This window comes from Salvia hispanica, chromosome 6 (assembly GCF_023119035.1).
Source record: "Salvia hispanica cultivar TCC Black 2014 chromosome 6, UniMelb_Shisp_WGS_1.0, whole genome shotgun sequence".
In the NCBI taxonomy this organism is placed as follows: Eukaryota; Viridiplantae; Streptophyta; class Magnoliopsida; order Lamiales; family Lamiaceae; genus Salvia; species Salvia hispanica.
In genome coordinates, this window is record NC_062970.1 from 13,621,568 (window position 1) to 13,645,489 (window position 23,922).

The 23,922-nt window shown below is 36.9% G+C and overlaps 4 protein-coding genes across 4 annotated transcripts; 3 read left to right on the plus strand and 1 right to left on the minus strand.

Moving 5' to 3' along the window:
• Positions 1-176: 176 nt before the first annotated feature.
• LOC125193480 (FT-interacting protein 7-like) lies at positions 177-3,635 on the plus strand. Its single transcript, XM_048091274.1, has one exon. It carries the CDS (start codon positions 359-361, stop codon positions 3,443-3,445), a length of 3,087 nt encoding a protein of 1,028 aa, XP_047947231.1. The 5' UTR covers positions 177-358; the 3' UTR covers positions 3,446-3,635.
• Positions 3,636-3,673: 38 nt separating this feature from the next.
• On the minus strand, positions 3,674-8,197 carry LOC125193481 (threonylcarbamoyladenosine tRNA methylthiotransferase). Its single transcript, XM_048091275.1, has 11 exons — positions 7,995-8,197; positions 7,850-7,888; positions 7,425-7,516; positions 6,800-7,049; positions 6,571-6,690; positions 6,405-6,480; positions 5,832-6,040; positions 5,581-5,689; positions 5,107-5,199; positions 4,415-4,575; positions 3,674-4,297 (listed from the first exon to the last, which is right to left on the minus strand). Exons 1-11 carry the CDS (start codon positions 8,160-8,162, stop codon positions 3,758-3,760), a joined length of 1,857 nt encoding a protein of 618 aa, XP_047947232.1. The 5' UTR covers positions 8,163-8,197; the 3' UTR covers positions 3,674-3,757.
• Positions 8,198-9,821: 1,624 nt separating this feature from the next.
• On the plus strand, positions 9,822-11,068 carry LOC125193482 (myb-related protein 330-like). Its single transcript, XM_048091276.1, has 3 exons — positions 9,822-10,139; positions 10,226-10,355; positions 10,439-11,068. Exons 1-3 carry the CDS (start codon positions 10,007-10,009, stop codon positions 10,977-10,979), a joined length of 804 nt encoding a protein of 267 aa, XP_047947233.1. The 5' UTR covers positions 9,822-10,006; the 3' UTR covers positions 10,980-11,068.
• Positions 11,069-19,184: 8,116 nt separating this feature from the next.
• Positions 19,185-22,254, plus strand: LOC125196885. The gene is made up of 5 exons (XM_048095544.1): positions 19,185-19,799; positions 20,156-20,608; positions 20,886-21,263; positions 21,616-21,683; positions 21,830-22,254. Exons 1-5 carry the CDS (start codon positions 19,287-19,289, stop codon positions 22,032-22,034), a joined length of 1,617 nt encoding a protein of 538 aa, XP_047951501.1. The 5' UTR covers positions 19,185-19,286; the 3' UTR covers positions 22,035-22,254.
• Positions 22,255-23,922: the final 1,668 nt, after the last annotated feature.

Consider the following 23,922-nt stretch of genomic DNA (forward strand, 5'->3'; position numbering starts at 1 on the left):
AAGAGATAAAAATTAGAACTCCAGACACCTATAATGTATTGTTCTATTTAAATAAATAAACACAAACAATAGACAAAATAGATAAACATTGTAAAAGGGTAGGGGCCCCGCCCCAGCCCCTCAACCAAAAAAATACAGTACGTATTAAACGCCTATATTTTACTACTATAACGATTAGTACTACCTCTTTCCTCCCAACTAAATTCAAACGCAAGTTACTGTCTTCTTACTCCAAATAACAAAATGACTTCCCCCACCGCCAACCATTTTCCTCCACCTCTCTCTACCTACCCTGTTTTTCACCCCTAGCTTCTCTTTCTCCTTCTCAATCCCTAACCAAACCCACTCCAAAATCCCAATGGCCAAGCTGGTGGTGGAGGTTCTCGACGCCAGCAACCTCATGCCCAAAGACGGCCACGGCAGCGCCTCCCCCTTTGTGGAGGTCGAATTCGACGAGGAGCGCCGCAAGACTTCTACTAAGCACAAAGATCTCAACCCTTTCTGGGACGAGAAGCTCGTCTTCAACATCAAGAATCCCAGAGATCTTGACAAAAAGTCCATAGACGTCTCTGTCTACAATGATAACAAGGAGGGCCACAAGAATTTTCTTGGGAAAGTCCGAATATCCGGCAGGTTTGTGCCTGAATCTGAGCAGGAATCCATGGGCCAGAGGTACCCTCTTGAGAAAAGAGGCCCCTTTTCCCATGTCAAGGGCGATATCGCCTTGAAGATTTACTCCGTGCATGGTGGCGCCCCCTCCAGTGGTGGATTTGAGGCGGTGGAGGAGGTTCTCAACCATATGGAGGGCAATATGGAGGATCTCTACAACCACAGCCACCACCACCATCAGAAGCACAAGGAGAGGGAGAGAGAGAGTGCTCCACCGCCGTTGAAGGAGATTAACACTGACAAGTTTGATGATGAGTTTTTCTACAAGGGGAGCCATGACAAGATCAAGAAGAAGAAAAGCAAGGAGAAGGAGGTGCGGACCTTCTACTCTGTTGGCACCGGCGGAGGCGGGCCGCCTCCTCCTCCGCCGGAGAAGCCTGTATTCGAGAAAAGGGCCGACTTTGCTAAAGGCGGTGGAGCTCCGGCTGCCACTGTGATGCAAATGCAGTTCCCGGGGCAGAAGCCGGAGTATGGCGTGGTGGAGACACGGCCACCGTTGGCTGCAAGGATGGGGTATTGGGGCAGAGACAAAACAGCAAGCACCTACGATTTGGTGGAGCAGATGAATTTTCTATACATCAGTGTAGTGAAAGCAAAAGATCTACCTGTCATGGACATCTCCGGCAGTCTTGATCCTTATGTAGAAGTGAAAGTGGGTAACTACAAAGGTGTGACTAAGCATCTCGAGAAGAATCAATATCCAGTTTGGAATGCAGTCTTCGCTTTCTCAAAGGAGAGGCTTCAGAGCAACCTCATTGAGGTTACAGTCAAAGATAAGGACTTTGGCAAAGATGATTTCGTGGGGAAGGTCGTATTTGATGTTGCAGAAGTGCCCCTGCGCGTGCCACCAGATAGCCCTCTGGCTCCACAGTGGTACAAATTGGCAAACAAGAAAGGGGAGAAGCACCCTGATCATGGAGAGATCATGCTTGCAGTGTGGATGGGGACGCAGGCTGATGAAGCATTCCCGGAGGCGTGGCACTCCGATGCTCATAGCTTGAGCCAGCAGAGTCTAGCTAGCACGAGATCCAAAGTGTATTTCTCACCAAAACTGTACTACCTCAGAGTGCACATCATGGCAGCTCAAGATCTCGTGCCATCTGATAGAGGGCGGATGCCTGATCCGTATGTTAAGGTGCAGCTTGGCCATCAAATCCGTGCCACCAGGCCTTCAGCAATGAAGCATATCAACCCGGAGTGGAATGAGGAGCTTATGTTTGTTGTATCTGAGCCGTTTGATGAGTATATTTTCATTAGTGTGGAGGATAAGGTTGGACCGGGGAAGGATGAGAATATTGGGATGATCTTGATACCTGTTAGGGAGGTTCCACAAAGAATCGAGACTTCCAAGCTGCCTGAGCCACGGTGGTATGCTCTGCAGAAGCCATCTAAGGCAGAGGAGGATGGGGAGAAGAAAAAAGAGGTAAAGTTCGCGAGCAGGATCCTTCTCCGGATCTGCATTGATGCAGCCTACCATGTTCTTGATGAGTCCACGCATTTCAGCAGTGATCTTCAGCCATCATCCAAGCATCTGAGGAAACCTAGCATTGGGATGCTTGAAGTTGGAATCTTGAGTGCTCGAAACCTGCTACCGATGAAGGGGAAAGATAATAGGCTCACAGATGCGTACTGCGTAGCAAAGTATGGGAACAAATGGGTTCGTACCAGAACGCTTCTTGACACGCTACATCCTCGTTGGAACGAGCAGTACACGTGGGAAGTTCATGATCCTTGCACTGTGATCACCATTGGTGTCTTTGACAACTGCCACATCAATGGGAAGGATGATGCAAGGGATCAGCGGATCGGGAAGGTCAGAATCAGGCTCTCGACGTTAGAGACAGATAGAATTTACACTCATTCTTATCCGCTACTCGTGCTAGCTCCCTCTGGATTGAGGAAGCACGGTGAGCTCCATCTAGCTCTGCGATTCACCTGCACAGCTTGGGTGAACATGATGGCTCAGTACAGCAGGCCGTTGTTGCCAAAGATGCACTACGTTCAACCAATCTCTGTGAGGCACATAGATTGGCTGCGCCACCAAGCAATGCAGATAGTGTCTGCACGGTTGATCCGGGCTGAGCCACCTCTAAGGAGGGAGGTGGTGGAATATATGTTGGATGTGGATTATCACATGTTCAGTTTGAGGAGGAGCAAGGCCAATTTCTTCCGCATAATGTCACTCCTTTCCGGGATTTCATATGTCATCCGGTGGTTTGATGGCATCTGTTATTGGAAGAATCCATTGACAACCATCCTGGTGCACGTGTTGTTTCTGATACTCATCTGCTACCCGGAGCTGATCCTACCAACAATCTTTCTCTACCTGTTTGTCATTGGGTTGTGGAACTACCGGCTGAGGTCAAGGGTTCCGCCACACATGGATGCTCGTCTCTCTCAGGCTGAGAACACCCATCCGGACGAGCTTGATGAGGAGTTCGACACATTCCCAACATCTCGGCCATCTGACCTAGTGAGGATGAGATATGATAGGTTAAAGAGCGTTGCAGGAAGAGTGCAGACCGTGATTGGAGACCTGGCAACGCAAGGGGAGAGGGCGCTGTCGATACTGGGGTGGAGAGACCCGAGGGCGACAGCCATCTTCATCATCTTCTCATTGATCTGGGCTGTATTTTTGTATGTCACTCCATTTCAAGTTGTAGCAGTGCTCATTGGCCTTTACATTCTTCGACACCCACGGTTTCGGAGCAAGCTGCCATCGGTTCCGGTCAATTTCTTCAAGAGATTACCAGCAAGGTCAGACTCTCTTCTATGAGAAAAGATCAAACATTAAGATAAGCAGAGAATTTATTGAGTAAATAAGTTCCAATAAAGCCTTCATCATCAGCTGCAGCAAAAGCTAAGTTTAGCAATTTACCTGTCTAGAGCAGCATTTCTTCAATATCTCTAATTTGTGCATTCTGTAACAATTTTCCCTTTTAATGTTATTCAACATATTATTTAAAGAAGTTGAGAAAGGTGCAAGCAGAAACAATGGCTCGACTACTCAAACCAGCACATCAATAGGAAAATTTGTGTTCAATCTGTCAAATATCCCAATAAGAAAACAATTACAACGACTGAGTGTCTAGAATTGATGACTCACATCTCTATATCCTAGATACAACATTACAGAAACTATAGTGAAAAAACTCAAGAGAATCCCACAAAGAAGAGCTTTATCAACGATAACCCACTCATGCACTCCATCTTTCGATCTTGGCTTTTCATCAGATTCCAATGCCTCAGTCTCATTATTTAGCGGAGAATTATTCTTCCGCTTCCTTAGTAACCATCCAACAAGGTCTTGACTTCTCGCCTCGTCTGGCTCTTTCCCGTTTGGTGTGAATGGAATGGTTTTGACATCATCAGTATGTTTGCAGCTACTTGTTAGTCCACAAGCACATGTTTCTGATTCCTTTGAACAACATGTCTCGTTCAAGTTGGAGCACGTTAGGATTTCCTTATTCTGACTCACACGTGTAGTTACATTTGTAGTAAGGATCTCAAGAACCTCTCCAAAAACGGACCATCTACCTACAGATGTTATCTTCACCATTGCAGAAGTTCCCAACATGCTTGCAGACCCAGCCACCAGTACCTGAATATACCCCTTCGTATGACCCACCTAAAGCAAAAGAGGTAATAAGTATGAGAAAGGAGATCCATTTCCTTGTTGAAGCCTAAAGGTTTGTAGATTGCATTCATCATATATCAATCTTTAGTTGATGCAGGATGATCTTACCAAGTGACTTCCATCTGTTGCAATGTCGGTAATCCATATCCTCTCTATTTTGCCTTCCATTCCTACATATGGTGTAAATGACTCGAATACTGTTGTCAATTCTCGACTTCGTCTCTTCACTATGTTACTGGGGACCTTTTTCATCCTTGCAGCAGGTGTTCCTGGATCAGTTAACAAATTAGATGGTTTGTATCTCTGCATCTTTGAATTTTCACAAAACATTAATAAATAGTACTACAAGTGAAGATGGCCTAAGCATTTTCAAATCGGAGAAATCTGTATTTTATTGCTGCAAAACTAGATGTATCACTAACAAAAGTGCAGGAATCTTTAAATTCTTCATCGTCTTGAATAGAGTTCACTCAAAGTCATGTTGGGTAAAGTCTCCACTTTCTAGTTTCTAAGCATTTCCTCAAACTGAAGACTTAGAATCCCATTACAATTTCTTTATTTATATTACCTCAAATTTGTTGATTTTAGGTGCGTTGTTATCATATTTTATTTGGTTTAGCCAACAATAATAAAGCATGCGAGAGATAGAGAGAGCTTGATTCTGGTCTTCCTTAAAATAAGGATGTAAAAAGCCAAGAAAATAAAAGCTGTAAACTTTCCCAGGGCGGCAAACTATTTCCCAAAGAACGTGTAAAACTTAAAAAGTTAAAATTAATTTTGCTGCAACAGGCACAACTGACCAGGTCGAGGATAGAATTGTGATATGTGAACTTGAGGTAACTTGTACTCCTTGATGAGGTTAACTGTCTCCTCAAAATCCTCATCGGTTTCACCTAAGAAAGAGAAGTATATAACATAAGTTACATGATTCTGGTTTTTCACAGGAGGAATAACAAAATGGCAGAATAATATGGATAGATGGACGAAAAATGACATACACCAAGTGTGAAAAAGAGTCGAGCATCCAACAGAAAATTGTGGGAGAAACAATAAAATTCTTGGTGAATTAATAAAAGAACATTTTTACAGGTAAATTAATGTAAATATTACTTTGGTCCCTCAGCTGACTTCACCATATCAATATGTAGCGTTTTTTCAAGTGCACGTATAGATGCAATCCCAACTATTAACTCAGAGCTAATAAACTTCCTGCAAGAATCAATTGTAGAAGTACCGATAGTAAAAGTGAAGAAAAAGGATATTCCAGAATATACCAGGAAATCCACATATAATATCAGTTGCTATCTGCATTCCAGGGACCAGTTCAATCAATGTATCAACCACTTTCCTGAACTCGCCGACAGTATACTCACGGTTCATTGTCTGAAGACCATCAGTGAAAAAGGAAACAAAGACTACATCAAGTAATTGATGTCTAATGACATTTTCAAACTTTAAGCAATAAAGTAAGAAATAATTGAGAGACAACTAGTTTTCACATGAAAGGTTATCAGGGAATACTTACAGATAAAATGGCATCGCTACCAGACTGAACTGGTACATGAAGAAAAGAATACACACATGGGTGGCGCAAAACCTCAGCTATTTCTTTCAAATGCTCTAAAATATAAGGAGGATTAGTCATTCCAATGCGGAGCATTGTGCTTCCATCTGACGGAAGCTCTGCCACTAAAGCATTGAGCAAAATTGGAAGATTGACTCCAATATCACGACCTGCAAATTGACCAAGATAATATGAGCTCATTGAGCTGTCAAATATCATATTTACTTCATGTAAAAAAATTCAAGTTCAAGTCGACATCAGTATCAAGACATTGTCCATATTTAAAAAACAGACATGAAGTTGTGGGGAGGACGATGAAACATTGATGTTTCTTTTTCTTCCAATGATCAATTTCAATTTCCCATTATAACCTGATACTGATCAATTCTATAACTAATACCAACAGTATTGGCTTTAAGCAAGGTTAAAGCATTTCCAGACCCTCGAAATGCAAATTATCCCCTTCATAGTATTTTGCATTCTATCCAGAGAATCAAGTCATTTAGTCACTAGCATACAAAATAATGCTCCTACCATATGCTCCAGTGTCTTCGCTACTCAACCAGATCTCTTTTACTCCATCAGCTACAACAGCTCTAACACGTCCTGCCTGCAACAAAGTCAAATTAGGCAGAGTAAAATTTAATCAAAGAATAATTGAAATTTCAACAAATGTTTTCATTGTTTCCCGTGAACTTACAAGGCTGTCAACTGTGTAGCTTCCAAGATGACCTCGAGCATGTTTGGTCTTGCAATAAGTGCAAGCACCTAAACAACCAACATTAATAGGGAGGATCTCAACAAACTTGTTTTTTCTCACCTGACAAAAATAACAAAAAGGAGCTTAAGATATAAACTTATAGCTGAATACTATAAACTAAGTTGTTTTCAACACCAATACATACAATGGAAAGACCTAAAATTCACACCTTTGGTAGGTCAAGGGCCGGCAATGTCTTGCGAGTCAATAGTCGAACTTCGTAACCTTTCAGAGTCTCTTCAACGACCTCCACCACTCGATCAATTTGTTGAACTCCAACTATACTTACTCCTTCAAGCTCTTTTAAGTCTCGGCTACCTTGAGGCACACAACCAGCAACTACAAGGGGCTTTTGTGCATCTCTGCATTTAGTTATGAGTGTTTCCATGGCAGACTGACTAGGTGCTTTCACCGTACAACTGCATTTATACAAGTTGAAACAAACGATTCGTGAAGTGAAGATTATTACACTAGAAACACACACTATCAGCTATTGAACTTAAAAGCTAAATAGAACTGCAATACTCCAAGAGATTAAGGTAGAAAAGCATTACAAGAAGGCTTTCTTTCAGGTTTAAATCACAATTTATTCGAAGGATCACATGAATAGCATGATTAGCATCTACCACAACAACGATCTGACTAACAACTGACCATTGTGGATAGTAATTCATTTCAACTCCTGAACAGTAACAGGATTAGGAGATCAAGCCTATCCACAGAACTACACGTAAAACAGTAATTAAGTAAACGACACAATCCAAACATGTATGAATGACAAGAAGGGATCTCACGTGTTTATAAGCCATAGGTCTGCTTCATCTTGATTGTCACTCAAATTATACCCAAACGCCGAAAGCTGACCCGCCATATATTCACTATCACTCTGCAATAATGATCAACTTCAGCAAAAAGTTTAAATTCCGAGGGTTACCTGCAGTTACAGATAACAAAAGTACTACTACAAAACAGCAGCTCCAGGGATCTAATCTAACTTATATGGAATAACTCAATCACTCGTCCAAAGAAGTTCCTCAGTCATCAAACTAATATAAAAATAAAACACTAAGCTCAGTCTGTAAATATCAAGTGCACCTAGAATCTCCTAACAACAAGAGCTATATCACTAGATTATAGTAATATAAACACGAAGTAGACACAACAGATCACATAAAATACATAAAAGATAAATCAAATTCAACAAATACAAAAGGTTTACCTGATTATGCGAACATCCAAAAGTTTTCAAGTAGATTGTCTGCAACACCAAACAGCTCAATTAAAAATCATAGCAAACAAAAAATAAAATTAACTAGAAAAAAACGTGGCGCATTCAAATACACACAAATATCTGAAGTCTCAACCTGCGTGCCAGGGATTTTGGCAGAAGTGGGGCTCTTCAATGAATCCTGAAAAACGGTGCTCCTGGATTTAGACCTCGGCTTAACTCCCACAGCCGCCGTCACCGGAAGCCTAAATCCCGGCGGCACTCCGCCGCCGCCTCCGGCCAACAAATCTTCAATGTCCTCCATTAGGTGAGTTGATGCTAGGGGAGCGTCGAAAGAAATGTTCCGAGTTTTTAGCTGGATTTTTATAGTTGGGCCTCAGTCTGATTATAATTGGGCGAGAAACTACATTGTTGGGCCTAGATTATATTGGACTGGATCACTACAATTTACGCATCAAAATGTAATCTACTAGTACGTGAATATTATATGGCTCGTTATTAATATAATATTTTAATTTTAATTCAATTAAAATATTGACAAAAAAAATTATTGAAAAATAAAAAATTCTAAATTCATACCAGCAATATCAATAAAAATTTTCAATTTGTCAATGATTCTTAAATTGATATTGCAACTAAATTAATTTTAAAATAAATAAGTAAAAAATGAATAAATTTAGTTAACATAAGAGAAATTAAGTAAATTTTGAAGTCCGTTAAAAAAAATTCAATTAAACTAAAATAGAAGTATAAGAACTTCCTGAATTAAAATGCAATAATACAAGGGCCTAATGAATCAAAAATTTGTATAAAGATTTAATGAAACAAAATGTGGAGTATTACAATACCTCTAAAATCTAAATGTAATGTATATTAATTTCCATACTATTGTCAATTCGTAGATACCCATACAATAAATGAGATATGTCTTTATCCGAAATTCATCGAGGATAAGCCAGTAGGTTCGCAAATAAATCCACATTGGCCCACAATACTTATTTAGGCAGATAAAAATGTCAATGCGTCAAATTCAAATTTGAACAGTAACTTTATATAGCTCATATAGTTATCCCATGATTATGAAAAAAAAAGTTTTTAGCCAACTGCTACATTGGTTTCTCCCTTATTTCTCCCTTATTTCTCCCTAACTCAACATTTCATTTTTACATCATTATTTTTTATATTATTTAATTTTCCCTACAAATGTATTTAATAAATAGACTAATAATGAACAATTCATCGTTGTATTAATCATTGGAAAATATAATACAACGAAAAAAAAAACTACAAATAAAAAACGCAAATAAACAAAGATTTAAAAAATTAGGCAGATAAAAATGTCAATGCGTCAAATTCAAATTTGAACAGTAACTTTATATAGCTCATATAGTTATCCCATGATTATGAAAAAAAAAGTTCAAGAACACCCAAAAAAAACAGACATATATACGTATAACATACGTATGCATACGTGGTAATTCCATCGGTGTTCAGTTTGCTAAATTAGGAGTGTTATTAAGATGAGATTTAATTTTAGTTATTTCTCCAATTCTCCTTGGGATGGATTATGCTATATATTTAATGGATGTATTATGACAGTACCAAACATATACAGTATCTCAAGTAATTTCAAGCTAAGCTAAAAACACATCTACATAAATTATTGTACGATTAAGTGAAATCGATCATATACTTAATTTTATGACAATAGATTCAATCATTACATAGATTCATTATCAATTTATGAATCTTGTTATAAGGTTTAATTTTGAACTAATTCAGTTACGAGTAAGGCGAGGTGATTTAATATCGAGTGACCAAATACAGTTAACGGAATTATTTATTTTAATTTTAAATTGAATAAAATAGAAAAGCAGGAAAAGGAAAGCCAACTCATCCGTTAAAGCGTACCTACCTACCGAATCCAACCCCATCTTTAACTACCTGTCTTTTTCATCAACTTGGTCAAGCTCAAGTGCAAGTGCCCTTCATCTGTTTGTTAAAATGCCTCCAAATTAATGGTATTCTCCTCCACCATTAAATATCCCCATTTTCTCTTCTTCTTCAAGTCTCATCATCACCCCACCCACTCAATACATACATATCAAGAATCCATCAAGAACCTTTCTTCAATTTTTGAATTAATCCATGGGGCGGTCGCCTTGTTGCGAGAAAGCTCACACCAACAAAGGTGCTTGGACTAAAGATGAAGATCAACGCCTCATCAATTACATACGAGCTCACGGCGAAGGCAATTGGCGCTCTCTCCCTAAATCTGCAGGTATTTTAGGGTTTAATTATCACTCTACGATCATCAAAAAAGGGGAAAGGGGAGGTGAATTGAATTTGTGGTTTTGATTTTTGTAGGATTGCTGAGGTGTGGAAAGAGCTGCAGATTGAGATGGATTAATTATCTGAGGCCTGATTTGAAAAGGGGGAATTTCAGCGAGGAGGAAGATGAGATCATAATCAAACTCCATAGTTTGTTGGGAAATAGGTATGCCGATTTATGACTAATTATCTGTTTTTGGATGAATAATTACCAATTTTAGGTTTTAAATTGTTGAATTTCTGCTGCAGATGGTCTTTGATAGCAGGGAGATTGCCGGGAAGAACAGATAATGAAATCAAAAATTACTGGAACACTCACATCAAGCGGAAGCTCATTAGCAGCGGCGTCGATCCACAAACGCACCGCCCTCTCAATTCCGCCGCCGCCGCCGCGATAACTCAATTGGATTTCAGAAATTCGGCTCCTTCTCCTGCTCCTCCGGTGGCGCCGCCGTCGAAGGAAAACTCTTCGTCGGCGCACGACACGAATTGCAACAGCACCACGACGGAGGAGTCTCAAGCGCCGCCGCAGCAGCGGGAAGACAGCGGCGGCGATGTGGATTTGGAGCTGTCGATTGGGCTGCCTTCGCAGGCTAAGTATATGAAGAGTGCTTCTTTCAACTCGTCTTCGTCGGCTGAGTCGAAGTCGATCCACAACTTCTTGTGGCCGGCGCCGGAGGTGGTGGTAGCGCCGCCCTCCTCCTCCATGTGCGTTTGTCGGACTCTGGGTTTTCTGAAGGGGCAGTTTGGTAATTGCCAATCTTGTAACGGATTATATAGATACTTATGATTTTATAATTACCCTATTCTATTGTAGAGTTTGTTTCCCATGTAAATTTAGATATTTAATTAAGGATGCTTATTAAGTTTTGCATACAATTTAAAATCTATTACTAGTAGACAGTAGTATTCTTGCCCTGAAAATATGTTCGAACTCAAATTATAAATAACAAAAAAGATAGTATTGCATAAATTAAACTAGTAATCAATGAATTTCTACCTATATCATTTATTGAATAAAGGCACACTGTGACATTCATTGGATAGATGTGGGACATCATATGGTCTCAAACCTTAATTCGCACTTATTTGACAAAAGTGATTTGCGTTTAATTTTACTATCCATTCCACATTCAATGTGTTCAATTTACAAATGCTTGTGTAAATTGTACTATTAATATAGTACTCCCTCCGTTCCCTAATACTAATCCACTTTAATTTCAGTACGGATTTTATGAAATATAAAAGAAAGTGGACAGAAAAAGTTAGTGGAATATGAGTCTCACTTTTATATAGATTATTAATTTTATAATAAAATATGAATGAGATTAGTTGGTGGAATGTGAAGTCTACCTATACCATTTATAGTAAAAAGTGAAAATGACAATTAATAAAGATGAATAAAAATGACAAAAGTAGACCATTAATGGAGGAGAGAGTGAGTAATAACTAATAACATTGCATACATGATAACTCAATGGTTTATTATTGCTCCCAACAACTAGCTGTTTTTTCGAGTCTATCAAGTTGCAATGAGTCAAATTTATGTTAATGCTACAAAATTAAGCGGCTACTTAATTAATTTGATTAAACGCAATAATTATTATGTAGAAGTAATACGGAGTATTATTTTTTTCCTATTTCTCTAAGTACAGGTGTACGAGTGGTAATGGTTTGTCTACCTAAACCATATGATTTGGTTAATTACATGCATTTATGTTGTAATTATTGTATGGTCGGTTTCTACCACATAAAAATATGAATAATTTTATATTCTATTCTATTGTACTCGTAGAAGAATAGTCTCGATCCATATTAATGTTGTTGTCAGGTGACGCGAGTATAAGAAATTAAACGAAATAAATAGAATAAAATACTAATTCTAACTTTTACCATAAGTTTATAACACTTCTTAAACGATACAACTAAATTCAAAAAGCTAATTATTTAAATAGTCAAGGGAAGAATGATTAGAATAGACTATAGTTGCTAATTAGGAAGCTAAGACTAAATTAGGTGGGAAAATAGTTAGTTTTCCAATTCCGTGAGTGTTATAATCACGTAAGCTTTTTATCAGTTTGTACTTTCACATGACATAGATGAATCGACGCTTTTACATTACCAAAACAATGGATAAGATGCATGCAAAAACGGGTTTAGGAAATTGACGTAGTACAGTCTCGACATCGACTGGAAAAAAAATTCTCGTTGCAACGAGAGAATGAAATTCTAATTATATTTCTCTTACTCTATGATCTCTTTACGAAATCATAGTCGAAAGAGTTACACATGAGTCGAGGTAGAATTGCCAGGGAATCGGCTACGAATTAAAAGGTCAAATGCGGGTAGAGTTATTGACCCCAGTGAGATGACGATGGGTCGATCAATGCCGCCTAATCCCACCTACATCTAGGAGCGGATGAAGAAATTTTTTTAATATGAGCTTTATTGACACTATTTTTTACAATTGAATATATGTATATTAAAAATAATATATCATGGAAAAAAATCATATCAATAATATATTCGACGTATTTCAATACTAAGTAGTAGTAAGTATAATACATTAATCGAGCTTAAAACTATGTTTATGTACCTTTACTTTTAATTTATTCTACATTAAAATCTTTATTTTCTTCTTTCATCAAACCAGTCTTTTACATCCTTTTTTTCTTTTTTCTTCCTCTAATTTTAGGTCATCTTAATCCTTTAAAATTATTGCGTTACAAAATATAAATGCAAAGATTATATTGCCATTCTACCTTTATTGCGTATAAAATGGATCCACATTATTAGAAAGTAAAAGTCATCAAAAATAAAAGTGTACACTAATTTTAGGAAATGTCCACAATTGCAAACGTGAATTATTTTTTGGAAACAAAGTGAGTACTAGTATTTTAATGTCGTAACAGAGTTACATGTATAGTCTGATTCATCAAATTTGTTTACTTTGACCATATTTGAGTAAGATAGTAACATTGTTTCTATAGTCTAGAAGAGGTATTTTGTTTGACTTAGCACGAAATCTGTGTAATATATTATTGGTATCATATGTTAGAGTAAATATTAACACACACTTAACAATTACAGTCCAAAGACCGTCTGTCATATGCCAACTCAAGAATTCAAAGATTTTGACTTTCAATAAAATTTTGTTTAGTAATTGGTGTTCAAGAAAATTGACTCAAAGTTTAAGAATAAATCTTATACCAAAAATAAAATATGGTGCATTTTAAAATATTAGATTAATACGGAGTATTTATGTCAGTGTAGTCCGCAATCTGTAGGTTAGTCCAAAAAGGCGGCTAAATTTATAGGTTCCGATTAGCCCACAACCCGATGGGTTGGACTTCAGTACAACTACTGTCTATTATTTATGCATATATGACACATAATTTGATATTTCACTAATTATAATAAAATTAATATTCTATTTTATAGTAAATATACCTGCAAATTAATACAAGCTAAATTTAAAACTAACCTTTTTAGTACTGTAATTATTATGAATGTATTTTTTGAAGTGAGTTTTGATTTAAAGAATTTTGTTGTACATTATGATGTCATAATAGACATCAATAACGCAAAAGTTAGATACTAATACAAGCAAGTTAAACTCTAAAGCTCAACAAAATAAGGTCCATGGTCTAATTTTACCAAACTATTTAAAATTACTACATTCCTCTTATGTAAATAAAAAAAATGATTAAAATATCATATTCCTCCAATTAATTTGCACAAAGATATAAATGTATTTACATATGATCAATTATATACTAATGCTCTAATTTAGTCCACATTAATATTATTTAATTATTTTTATATATTTATTAATTCTAATACCTTAAAAGTAGTAGAAACACTATTAATTATGTATATCAATTAAAACCCAAAGCTCAATTTGGTTGTTTCTTTATGACATAAATAAACATAAATTAAACTTTGATTTTCATGTTATTTGTAAAATCACTAGCACAGTGATATTTAAGGTATTAGAATTAAAGTAAATGTATAAAATAATATTAATAATGCTAAACATAGATTAAACTAAGATGATAATCACATCATATGATGCTTAGCATAATATTTTTTTATGGTACTGGTATATACTAATATTGTATATATACCTAAAACAACATGATACGCCAAATAATGGAACTAAAAACCCTTAATTAATGGTGTTTTGATAATGACCTATTATAAGAGATAATTTCCATAAAATAATAATAGTCCGTTTAGTTGCGTGTTAAATATTTCTAGGTTCGAAATAATAAAAAATTAATAAGGATGTCGATTATCATGTGACGTGTTTGGATGGTAGGTAACCTGTACTGTTAAAAAGATAATAGCATTAAATTTTGGGGGGAAAAAGAAGAAAAAAAGCGACAGTTTGTTAGTTATAGGTAGGTGGATGAGGATCTCAACGTCATGTGAGTGCCACCAAATAATTCTAGGCCAGCCAAACAATGCCTTTCCTTTTTTTAGTTTTTGAAAGATTAATCCAACTAGCTAAATGTAGTTATAATTCAAAAAAGTTATAGTTTTTCTTCCTTAATGTTTCTTTAAACGTTTTAATTGCCAACTTTTCCAATATATATGTATATGTGTCTTAGAATTTCTCATCGTATAAATGAGTCAATATTTGAATAGAAAATCATGCATTAGTATTTTACTACTCCTACTATAATTTTATTGATCCTTGAAATTTTGTTTGAATTTTTTTAAGATTTACATCCATGCGCATCCGATCTTTTGAGATCCACGTACATACATTAGAAAAATAGTCTCAAATTTACCAATTGAGATGTGTTTCACTACCAACATCGTCTCTGTTTTTTGTTGGCGGATAAATGACTATGTTTGATAGAGTTCCAGGCATTAGTAAATCCAACCATAGGAGATTGGTTGGTATTTAAAAAAAAAAAAGAAGAGAGGAGGTTCATGTGAGTAATTTTGCTAACAAATCCACTTCCTAACAAAAGATACAAAACGCAAGAGATGATTAGTTACAAATTGTATCATAACATGGGTTGAGATTATTTGCTAAGCTTGTTAATCCACTCCACTTATCCATTTATTAATCCGCAATTCCTATCCACCTAATAAATCATGTCCTTATACAAATATGTATCCTTATATATTTACGTTTATAAATTAATTTGCGTAAATCGAAAGCTGGAAATAGGTAATAAATATTAAAAAGTAGGCAGATACTCACATGGTTACACCAAACCAATATACTTTGCTGTGACCTTAAGCCTCTAAGCCATGTGCCAATTATTTTCCTGTCACAAAATTCTCTGTCTTTCTATAATAGAAACCTCTATTTTTCGCATTTAAGTCTTATAAGTCCTTTTCCATGGGCCTTATAAAAGGTAATCCTGTTTTCATCCATGCAATCAGACTTGGTATAGTAGGATTTTTTTTTCTTTTTCATGGTGATTCTGATAGAAAATTATAAAAAAACTAAAAGAATGACGTAGAAAATAAAATGCTTAAAGAATCTATGTTTGAATAATTTTCTCTCAATTGCTACATAGCCTGTTATAGGATTCAATTCTAACTAAACATGAATGATGTTGAAATCATGTTTGGTCAATAGACTATGACCAATAACAAATGTGATGAGACATTTAATTTTACAAAATTAAATATAATAGCGTCGATCTACGTTCGAAGTAGACTTTGATCAATAACAAATGTGATGAGACATTTAATTTTACAAAATTAAATATAATAGCGTCGATCTACGTTCGAAGTAGATGACCGACCGTAGTATATTAATTTTTTCAAATCCGATTCCCTGTTAGTGAGAAATAATTATACAATTCTCTCTCATACTTTACTCTTTTTCCAAAACGAGTGCATTAAATCATTAAATGAAACGCTTCTATTATTCCGGAACGAAGGGAGTACTATTTACTTCACTATAAGAAATATTCACTTCATATTATCTCAATATACGAACCGTTATATTACTATTTATGGATATTACAGCTGGGACTCCTAAAGTGGGACATCTAAAATTATGCTTAGATTTTTTATGAATTTTTTATGAATTTTTTAGTTATGCTTAGATTTTATTAATTTTTTAATTATTTAATTTTATTATATAGATTTAATATTACTATATTTTAATTTTATTATTCTGATTAAGAAAATAATTATTTTAATTTGGTAATTTTTTATTTTATCGTGTAATATCATGTTTAAATCGTATAATAACATCATGTTTTAGTCGTTATCGTGTCGTGTCAAGCTAACTTACTATCATTAACACAGAGTTGACTTTTTTTGGGTACACGATAGCATGCACGAACCTTGGGTTGGGACACGATAAGAACCGGATGATTTCGGGTTGGGTTGGGTCGATAATGGGTTGACACGATAACGACCCAACCCGCATAATTTGACAGCCCTGTTTGCTACAAAATGAAACACACTTACAATGAACTAAAATTTGTACGCATTGAATTAAAAACAAGTTTGCAACGAAATAACATTCACTTTTAGTGAACTAAAACAGGTAAGTGAACTAAAACATGTACGCAGTGAATTAAACATAAGAAAAAGTGAACTAAATGTGAAGTATATTTTGTTTACAGTGAACTATATTAGCTTTCTAATGAAGTATATTGTGTTTATAGTGAAGTGTATTGTGAAGTATATTTGTTTAAAATGAACTAAACACAAGTAAGAAAGGGAACTAAAAATTAGTTTGCAACTCATATGATAGTCGAAAATTGTCTTTAGATTATAATTATCCTCATCCTCTCCCGTTGATAAATGCAACAGGTTCATTCGATCCATACAACTTAGTTATTACAACAAAAATCAATTGCTTACCTTCATATTTAATCTCTTCATTCTCTCTCTAAAATAACAAAAGAAGATAACGAAAGCATGGTATGTTACGGACTCAATTCCCACATCGGTTGTGAGAACAACTGGTGTGGGGTATATAGACTAAAATGGGCTCTCTCTCCTAACATGCTAGTCTTTTGGGATGAGTTCTCCTGTTTGGTCTGTATCAATTGGTGCTTTCATTGAGAGCCCAAACGGTTCGGAGTGGTGGCCGGGCAAAGAAGTGACCAACGAGTACGTTTGGGACCGACTCGGAGTGGTGACCCACGGAGTGGTGGCCGGGCAAAGAACTCGCCGTGGCCCTGGCAAAGAACCAGCAGCCGCAGACCAACGTGGCCGTGACCAACGAGGACGTTGGCCCTTAAAGTGGTGGGAGGGTCGAATGACCAAGCGTTACGGACTCAATTCCCACATCGGTTGTGAGAACAACTGGTGTGGGGTATATAGACTAAAATGGGCTCTCTCTCCTAACAGGCTAGTCTTTTGGGATGAGTTCTCCTGTTTGGTCTGTATCATGGTATGTTAATAGCTGATCTAAGGGGCAGCTTGAAGTAGCGTTCCCCCTGCAAAGCTGAACTCCGATGATTACGAATCAGATTTGCAGTATGCTGCATTGGAATTGGGATCAAGTCCACTGGTCGAGAACACGATAGAATAACGACGAAATTCTTTGCGATTTAGGCAGAATTGAATAGAATTACCCTGACCCCCGCCGCGGTCTGTGCTATTTATGTTTCTGGCAATCTACTTAGGTTTGGATGTTTTTTTTTATAAATAAAAATGCTCAAGCCTGAAAGGGAAATGCGTCAAAATCTGTTACAGAGAACATGGAAAAACAAAAGCCAAACAGCTAAAGCAAAACACAAACCAAAAAACAAAGATGAGGCCGCCCACGAAAAGTCCCAATAACAAACTTATAGAAGTGACAAAACAGACCGACACCAACACAAAACCAGACAACTCACCCAAGGATAAATTTGTCAAACCTTAAGACCATTCCCTAGTTCATCCGAGCTATGGGTCCTCACGTCCGGTCTTTTGTCTGACCATCTCCTCAAATCATTTAACTTAGGTAGGATGTTGAGTACTCTCTTTGGTAATTGATACACAACCATCTCTAGCATGTGCTTCTTAACTATCTCATTCGCAGGCATGTGAAGATGAATTTGTTTATATTTTTATTCACACGACCTCAACATTGTCATGCACTATAACATTTCTCAACAGACATGACCATAAAAGCCCCCGTCCCAAGTTTGCCACATGCGACAATGCAAGGATCTAATGAAAAATCTTACCTCTTTCTAAGGTGATATTTCCCGTTCGGGCAATAGACTTAAAGCCTTCTCTAATAACCTTTAGAGCATCCACAATAGGAATGTTCTAGTCACCGCCTAACAATAGCTCAACCTAAAACTCCTCCTGTCACGTCACCATATCCTTCCCACAGTCTAGCTAATACCATAGCATTTCCACAGTCTAGCCAATGCCCTAGCCTCCAATTTAATTTATTTTAATTGTTGGTATTTATCAAATATTAAAAAGATAAAGTGCGATGAGTTGAAAATCTAGAGTATAAATAATTTTTTTTTTAAAAATTCGACTAGCCGATCGCTCGCTGCGCAATAAGTGGCTGGTTATTCCACGCCCGACCTCTTGGGCTTTTTTTTATCTTCCGTTCGGCTTGCCCACTGCAATAGCAGACTAGCCGAGTGCCTAGCCGCCGACGCTGGGTAATCCGCTATTGCGGATGCTCTAGTTCTAGAACTGAATGAAAGAAAGTTTAAGAGTAAAAATAATTAAACTCTCACAAAAAAACATGAATTTAGGCCTTACGTATTTCAATGTTTTCGTTTCAATTTGAACGAAAAGCTGAATTCATGGAAATTCACTAATAATAAGCCTAACTTTAAGATTTTTGTATAAAAATTTTAAGTTTGCACATACTATCATGTTTCAATAAAAATTTATAATTTTAGAGACTAATACTAACCCTTAATTTATATCCATTTCACTAATTTGAAAAGAGTTAATTGATTTCTCGAATAAGCAGAGTACAAAAATTAGTACTCCTAGTGTATAAAAAATAAAGTGAAAATAGTTATGATTATGTAATACCCTTGACCTCGAGTATCAACCTCTGCTTTTCTAGTTCGCGAAAAACCATTTCAAGCATACTGATAATCCCTATGCATATCCACAGTTTGGATTCGGTGTGAGATGCACCAAAGTGATGCAGAAACTTTTTCGCAGGACGCCCGCTGCCGCCCCAATTTCATTCGCCAATAACACCATTCCTCTCTCTCTAGGTTTCAGCGGCGCCCCACGGGGAATTACCAGCAAAATGTCGTGTCTCGGCCAGCCCACCCCCCCTCACCACCCGAGAAACCCTTATTCGTCCGCCGCGGTGCGCGGCCTCAAATTGACGAAATTGCCCACCTGCAGCTGCTCCACCAATACGGGGCCGCTGAGGGCGTGGGTGGTACTCAAGGAGAGCAATATGTATAGTGGATTGGGAGGCGGGTCCCACAGGGCCGCGTGGTTCTCAACCCTAGCCGGTAAAGGCGGCGAATTCGCGGTTGCCGATGACAAGTGCTTGCAGAGGAGGAGGAGTGGCGGTGGCGCAGTGGTGGTGGGGAGCCCGGATTTGCTGACAATTCCTGGTGTTGGACCTAGGAATTTGAGGAAGCTGGTGGAGAAAGGGTTTGAGGCAGTGGCTCAGCTCAAGCAGCTCTATAAAGATAAGGTATATTTAATTGCAGTTATTTAGTTTTTGAATTTCTGAGCTCCGTTTTAGTAGGTTTAGAGTGTTGGTGAAATTTGAAAAAAGAGATGAGCATTGTAGCAATCTGCAGTTTTTATGCCTTTGAAGCGGTGTTAATTGCTAGATTAGTAAGTGTTATGATTGTTTATTGCATGAGATTGTGTATTTTGAGCATGTCATGAATCATGATTAGCTATGACAGAAATATTTGACGTTCATGTTGGATTCTTCTGGATATGATTTGGATAACTGAACGGAGGTCGCATTTTTGAGTGTATATATCAAACTTTTGTATGTAGCCTGAATTTACCAAATAACATGCTCTTGTTACGGTGCAGTTTTTTGGTAAATCTAGTGAGAAAATGGTGGAGTTCTTACAGAGCTCAGTGGGGATCATACACAAGAATCATGCTGAGAGCATAACTATATTTATCAAGGAGAGTGTAGATGAAGAGCTCAAGGAAAGCATTAAACCTAGTCAGAAGAAGCGGATCACTTTATGTGTAGAAGGAAATATCAGTGTGGGAAAGACTACTTTCTTGCAGAGAATAGCTAATGAAACCCTCGAGCTTAGAGATCTTGTGGAGATTGTTCCTGAACCAGTTGACAAGTGGCAGAATGTCGGTCCTGACCACTTCAACATATTAGATGCATTTTATGCTGAACCAGAGAGATATGCGTATACCTTCCAGAACTATGTGTTTGTAACAAGAGTTATGCAGGAGAGAGAATCATGTGGCGGTATGAAGCCCCTGAGACTCATGGAACGGAGTGTCTTCAGTGATAGAATGGTAAACAAATAAATTCCTCTCATTTGACCTTGATGACTGTATAAATTCCTTATTTCTTGATCTTATTAGAAATATTGTTTGTTTAATGATGCTTTTTATGGAATATTATTGAACGACAAAGGAGAAGCCTGCAACCTATTTAGTAGTCTAATTTTTTATGCAAAAACCAAGATATTTGTCTAATTTGATGAATCAGTACTAGGAATCCTTCTTGGTTCTTCTTCACTAATATTGGATTAGCATTGCATATTTTCTTGATCGATTTCCTTAAATGAAGGTCTTTGTGAGAGCTGTTCATGAGGCGAAGTGGATGAATGAGATGGAAATTAGCATTTACGATTCATGGTTTGATCCTGTTGTTTCAAGTTTGCCTGGACTTATTCCTGATGGATTCATTTATCTGAGAGCAAGCCCCGACACTTGCCACAAGCGCATGATGCTGCGTAAGAGAGCAGAGGAAGGCGGAGTCTCTTTGGACTACCTGAGGGACTTGCATGAGAAACACGAAAGCTGGCTTTTCCCATTTGAGAGTGGGAATCACGGAGTTCTATCTGTGAATCAGCTACCCAGGGATGATGATTGGTCTTTACATCCCCACATTAAAGACCGCGTTTTTTATTTGAATGGTGATCATATGCACTCAAGCATCCAAAAGGTACAAACAGTTACTCCCTCCGTCCCAGATAATTTGGGACACTTTGACCCGGCACGGGTTTTAAGAAATCTAATGGAAAGTGGGTTGAAAAAGTTGGTGGGATGTGGGTCCTACTTTTAAAGTATTAGTTTTATAATAAAATGTGAGTATGAATGAGTTAGTGGAATATGAGGTCCACTACCAAAAATGGTAAAAGTGAAGTGGGACAAATTATATGGGACGGCCCGAAATGGAATACTTGGTCTAATTATCTGGGACGGAGGGAGTATATGCTCTTGCAAAATTATTCCAGGATATTTTTCTTCAATTTTATCACTTCTCTTTATTTTGCCTCTTTTTAACGGAGGTGCAGGTTCCTGCTTTGGTTCTCGACTGTGAACCAGACATCGATTTTAGCAGAGACATAGAAGCCAAGCAAGAGTACGTTAACTTCCACCGTTTCTTGAGAGTTTTATTCTATAATAGATTAATCTATTCCAGATCAAGCTCTGATCCATTCCTTTACTTGATCACATATCGAAATCAATTCCATGTCTTACTTCTTCATACATGTTTTTCTTTTAAAGATATGCTTGCCAAGTTGCTGAGTTCTTCAAGTTTGTCAAGAAAAAGAAAGAAGTTTCTGATTCAGTCGTAGGAGAAGGCACACGGACTAGCAACCAACCTTCGATGCTGCTGCCCCATAATGGAAATCTGTGGATGCCGGGGCAGCAGCCATTCCCAGGCTCAGCCGATGAATTTAGGAAAGCTATGTCGTTTATGCCTCAATAAGGCAGGTGGAAAATTCTCTTATCCGTTGTCTGACAGATTTCCGACCACCTATGTAGAAAGTGATGGCCATTTAGTTTATCCTCGTGTAAAAAGAGTAGATGTCTTGTAAATCTGTTAGCTAACAGCTCTAGAGAGATGTTGAGAGTTGATTTTGTGAATTGTAGGTTGCTTTCCTTTTGTGGAAGCTGGCTTCTTGAATTTGAGATAAACGTTCTCTCTATCGTTTGGTGTTTTCTTGGTGAAGTTTTTCATTAGGAGCAAGTATATTTATTACTTCCTCCGGCTAAAAAAAATGGATTAGTTTTACTATTTTAGGGTGTCCACCAAAATATATACATTATTCTGAATATGGAACCCAGAATCCATTAACCCTCATTTCATTATCTTTTTCCTCCCTCTCTTTCCTTTTTTTTCTTTTATATTTCTCTTACTTTACCAATTATACATTAAAATTTGTGTCATTCATGATCTTGTCTATTTTTTTTGGACGGAGAGAGTATCATGCTCCAGCCCATGTATGCTTTGATAATCCATACAATGATATGTTATTATACAAATGATTACAACATATACTTCCATGCTACCTCATAGTACATTTCTTTTTTTGCAGTCATTTTTGCAATTAATACTTTTTTCGCCCATAAAAAATAGTTCCATTTCAAAAATGGAAATTTTGTTTCATATTTTATCCACTTTTTCTCGCATCTCTCTCTTACCTCTTCTCTCTTATTTTTTCTCCATTCTCTTTTACTTTATCAGTTTCTCATTAAAATCCGTAGCATCCACAAATGAGAGTATTTTTCTTTGGAAGTTATTTTTTGGAAGAGTATATTTCCGGTTTTGAGAATGTACTTTCTCCGTCTCTGAAAAATATTAACTCTTTTCTGTTTAGTCCGTTCCTGAAATGTATGAACTTTTTAATTTTGGTAACTCTTTTCTCTCTCTAATGAGATATGATTCATTCTCCACTAATAATATTTTAAATTTTTTTCCTTTCTATCTCTCTTATTTTGCTAATTATGAGTTAAAATTTGTGTCAAATTAAATGTCCGGGGAAAGTACACATAAAAGTAAAACATTACTGAGAATACTTTATGTGAGTAAAACGTAACTGTAACTACTAAGTACACGCTATGGGATTATTGTTTTACCCAGCCCTCGTCCAATAAATTTAAGTACTGACGAAAATTAGAAAGAAACCTGAAGCGGTGGTGGGGGTAGCGGCGCATTTTTCCTCGACTATTTTTTCTTTACTTATGGGTTATGGCTTTCCGGCTGGTTACATCCGCCGCTCGCCGTCTTCGCCGTGTCCAATCTACAATTTGTGCTCAATTCACCCCAGGTTCTATTTAAAAATAAATTAATTTAAAGGTTATTGATCCGACTATTTACACCAAACTCAAAGTAATTTTACATCACGCCACAAACTAATTTTACTTCAACCATTTACACCAAATTCAAAATTTATACAATTTTTGAGTTTTTATCTCACAATTTTTTTTACAATATGAATTTTGACCAAATATGGTTTTTTCCACTAACTTTAAAATTGATATAGAATACCATAAACTTTGCACTTTGTTTGATACTATTTTCCATGACATGTCTATCATTATACTCCTTCCATCACTTTCTACATAGGTGATCGGAGAATCTGTTAGACACGGAGGGAGTATTTAACTAATGTATGAGGCTTTTTGTCGTACTTACAATTAAATCAATGTGGTTTTTTATCCTAGTTATTATAAATTAAAAAATGATTTAAAATTATGTATTACTGTGGACCAATATCCATTACTTTAAATATTCTGATTTGTTTAATTTCGTGAATTTTTTTATTTTGGTTAGAGAGGCGAGAATCGGTGGTGCGAGTAGCAATGGAAATCAA

What these genes read in the sequence shown, in the direction of transcription:
- LOC125193482 (XM_048091276.1), top strand. Translation starts at nt 10,007, where the DNA reads ATGGGGCGGTCGCCTTGTTGCGAGAAAGCTCACACCAACAAAGGTGCT. An exon ending in CTCTCTCCCTAAATCTGCAG is followed by an intron (nt 10,140 to 10,225) that starts GTATTTTAGGGT and finishes TGATTTTTGTAG; the next exon opens with GATTGCTGAGGTGTGGAAAG. An exon ending in CATAGTTTGTTGGGAAATAG is followed by an intron (nt 10,356 to 10,438) that starts GTATGCCGATTT and finishes TTTCTGCTGCAG; the next exon opens with ATGGTCTTTGATAGCAGGGA.
- LOC125193481 (XM_048091275.1), bottom strand. Translation starts at nt 8,162, where the DNA reads ATGGAGGACATTGAAGATTTGTTGGCCGGAGGCGGCGGCGGAGTGCCG. An exon ending in GACCTATGGCTTATAAACAC is followed by an intron (nt 7,050 to 7,424) that starts GTGAGATCCCTT and finishes GTATAAATGCAG; the next exon opens with TTGTACGGTGAAAGCACCTA. An exon ending in CGGCCCTTGACCTACCAAAG is followed by an intron (nt 6,691 to 6,799) that starts GTGTGAATTTTA and finishes TATTTTTGTCAG; the next exon opens with GTGAGAAAAAACAAGTTTGT.
- LOC125193480 (XM_048091274.1), top strand. Translation starts at nt 359, where the DNA reads ATGGCCAAGCTGGTGGTGGAGGTTCTCGACGCCAGCAACCTCATGCCC.
- LOC125196885 (XM_048095544.1), top strand. Translation starts at nt 19,287, where the DNA reads ATGCAGAAACTTTTTCGCAGGACGCCCGCTGCCGCCCCAATTTCATTC. An exon ending in AGCAGCTCTATAAAGATAAG is followed by an intron (nt 19,800 to 20,155) that starts GTATATTTAATT and finishes GTTACGGTGCAG; the next exon opens with TTTTTTGGTAAATCTAGTGA. An exon ending in GACATAGAAGCCAAGCAAGA is followed by an intron (nt 21,684 to 21,829) that starts GTACGTTAACTT and finishes TTTCTTTTAAAG; the next exon opens with ATATGCTTGCCAAGTTGCTG.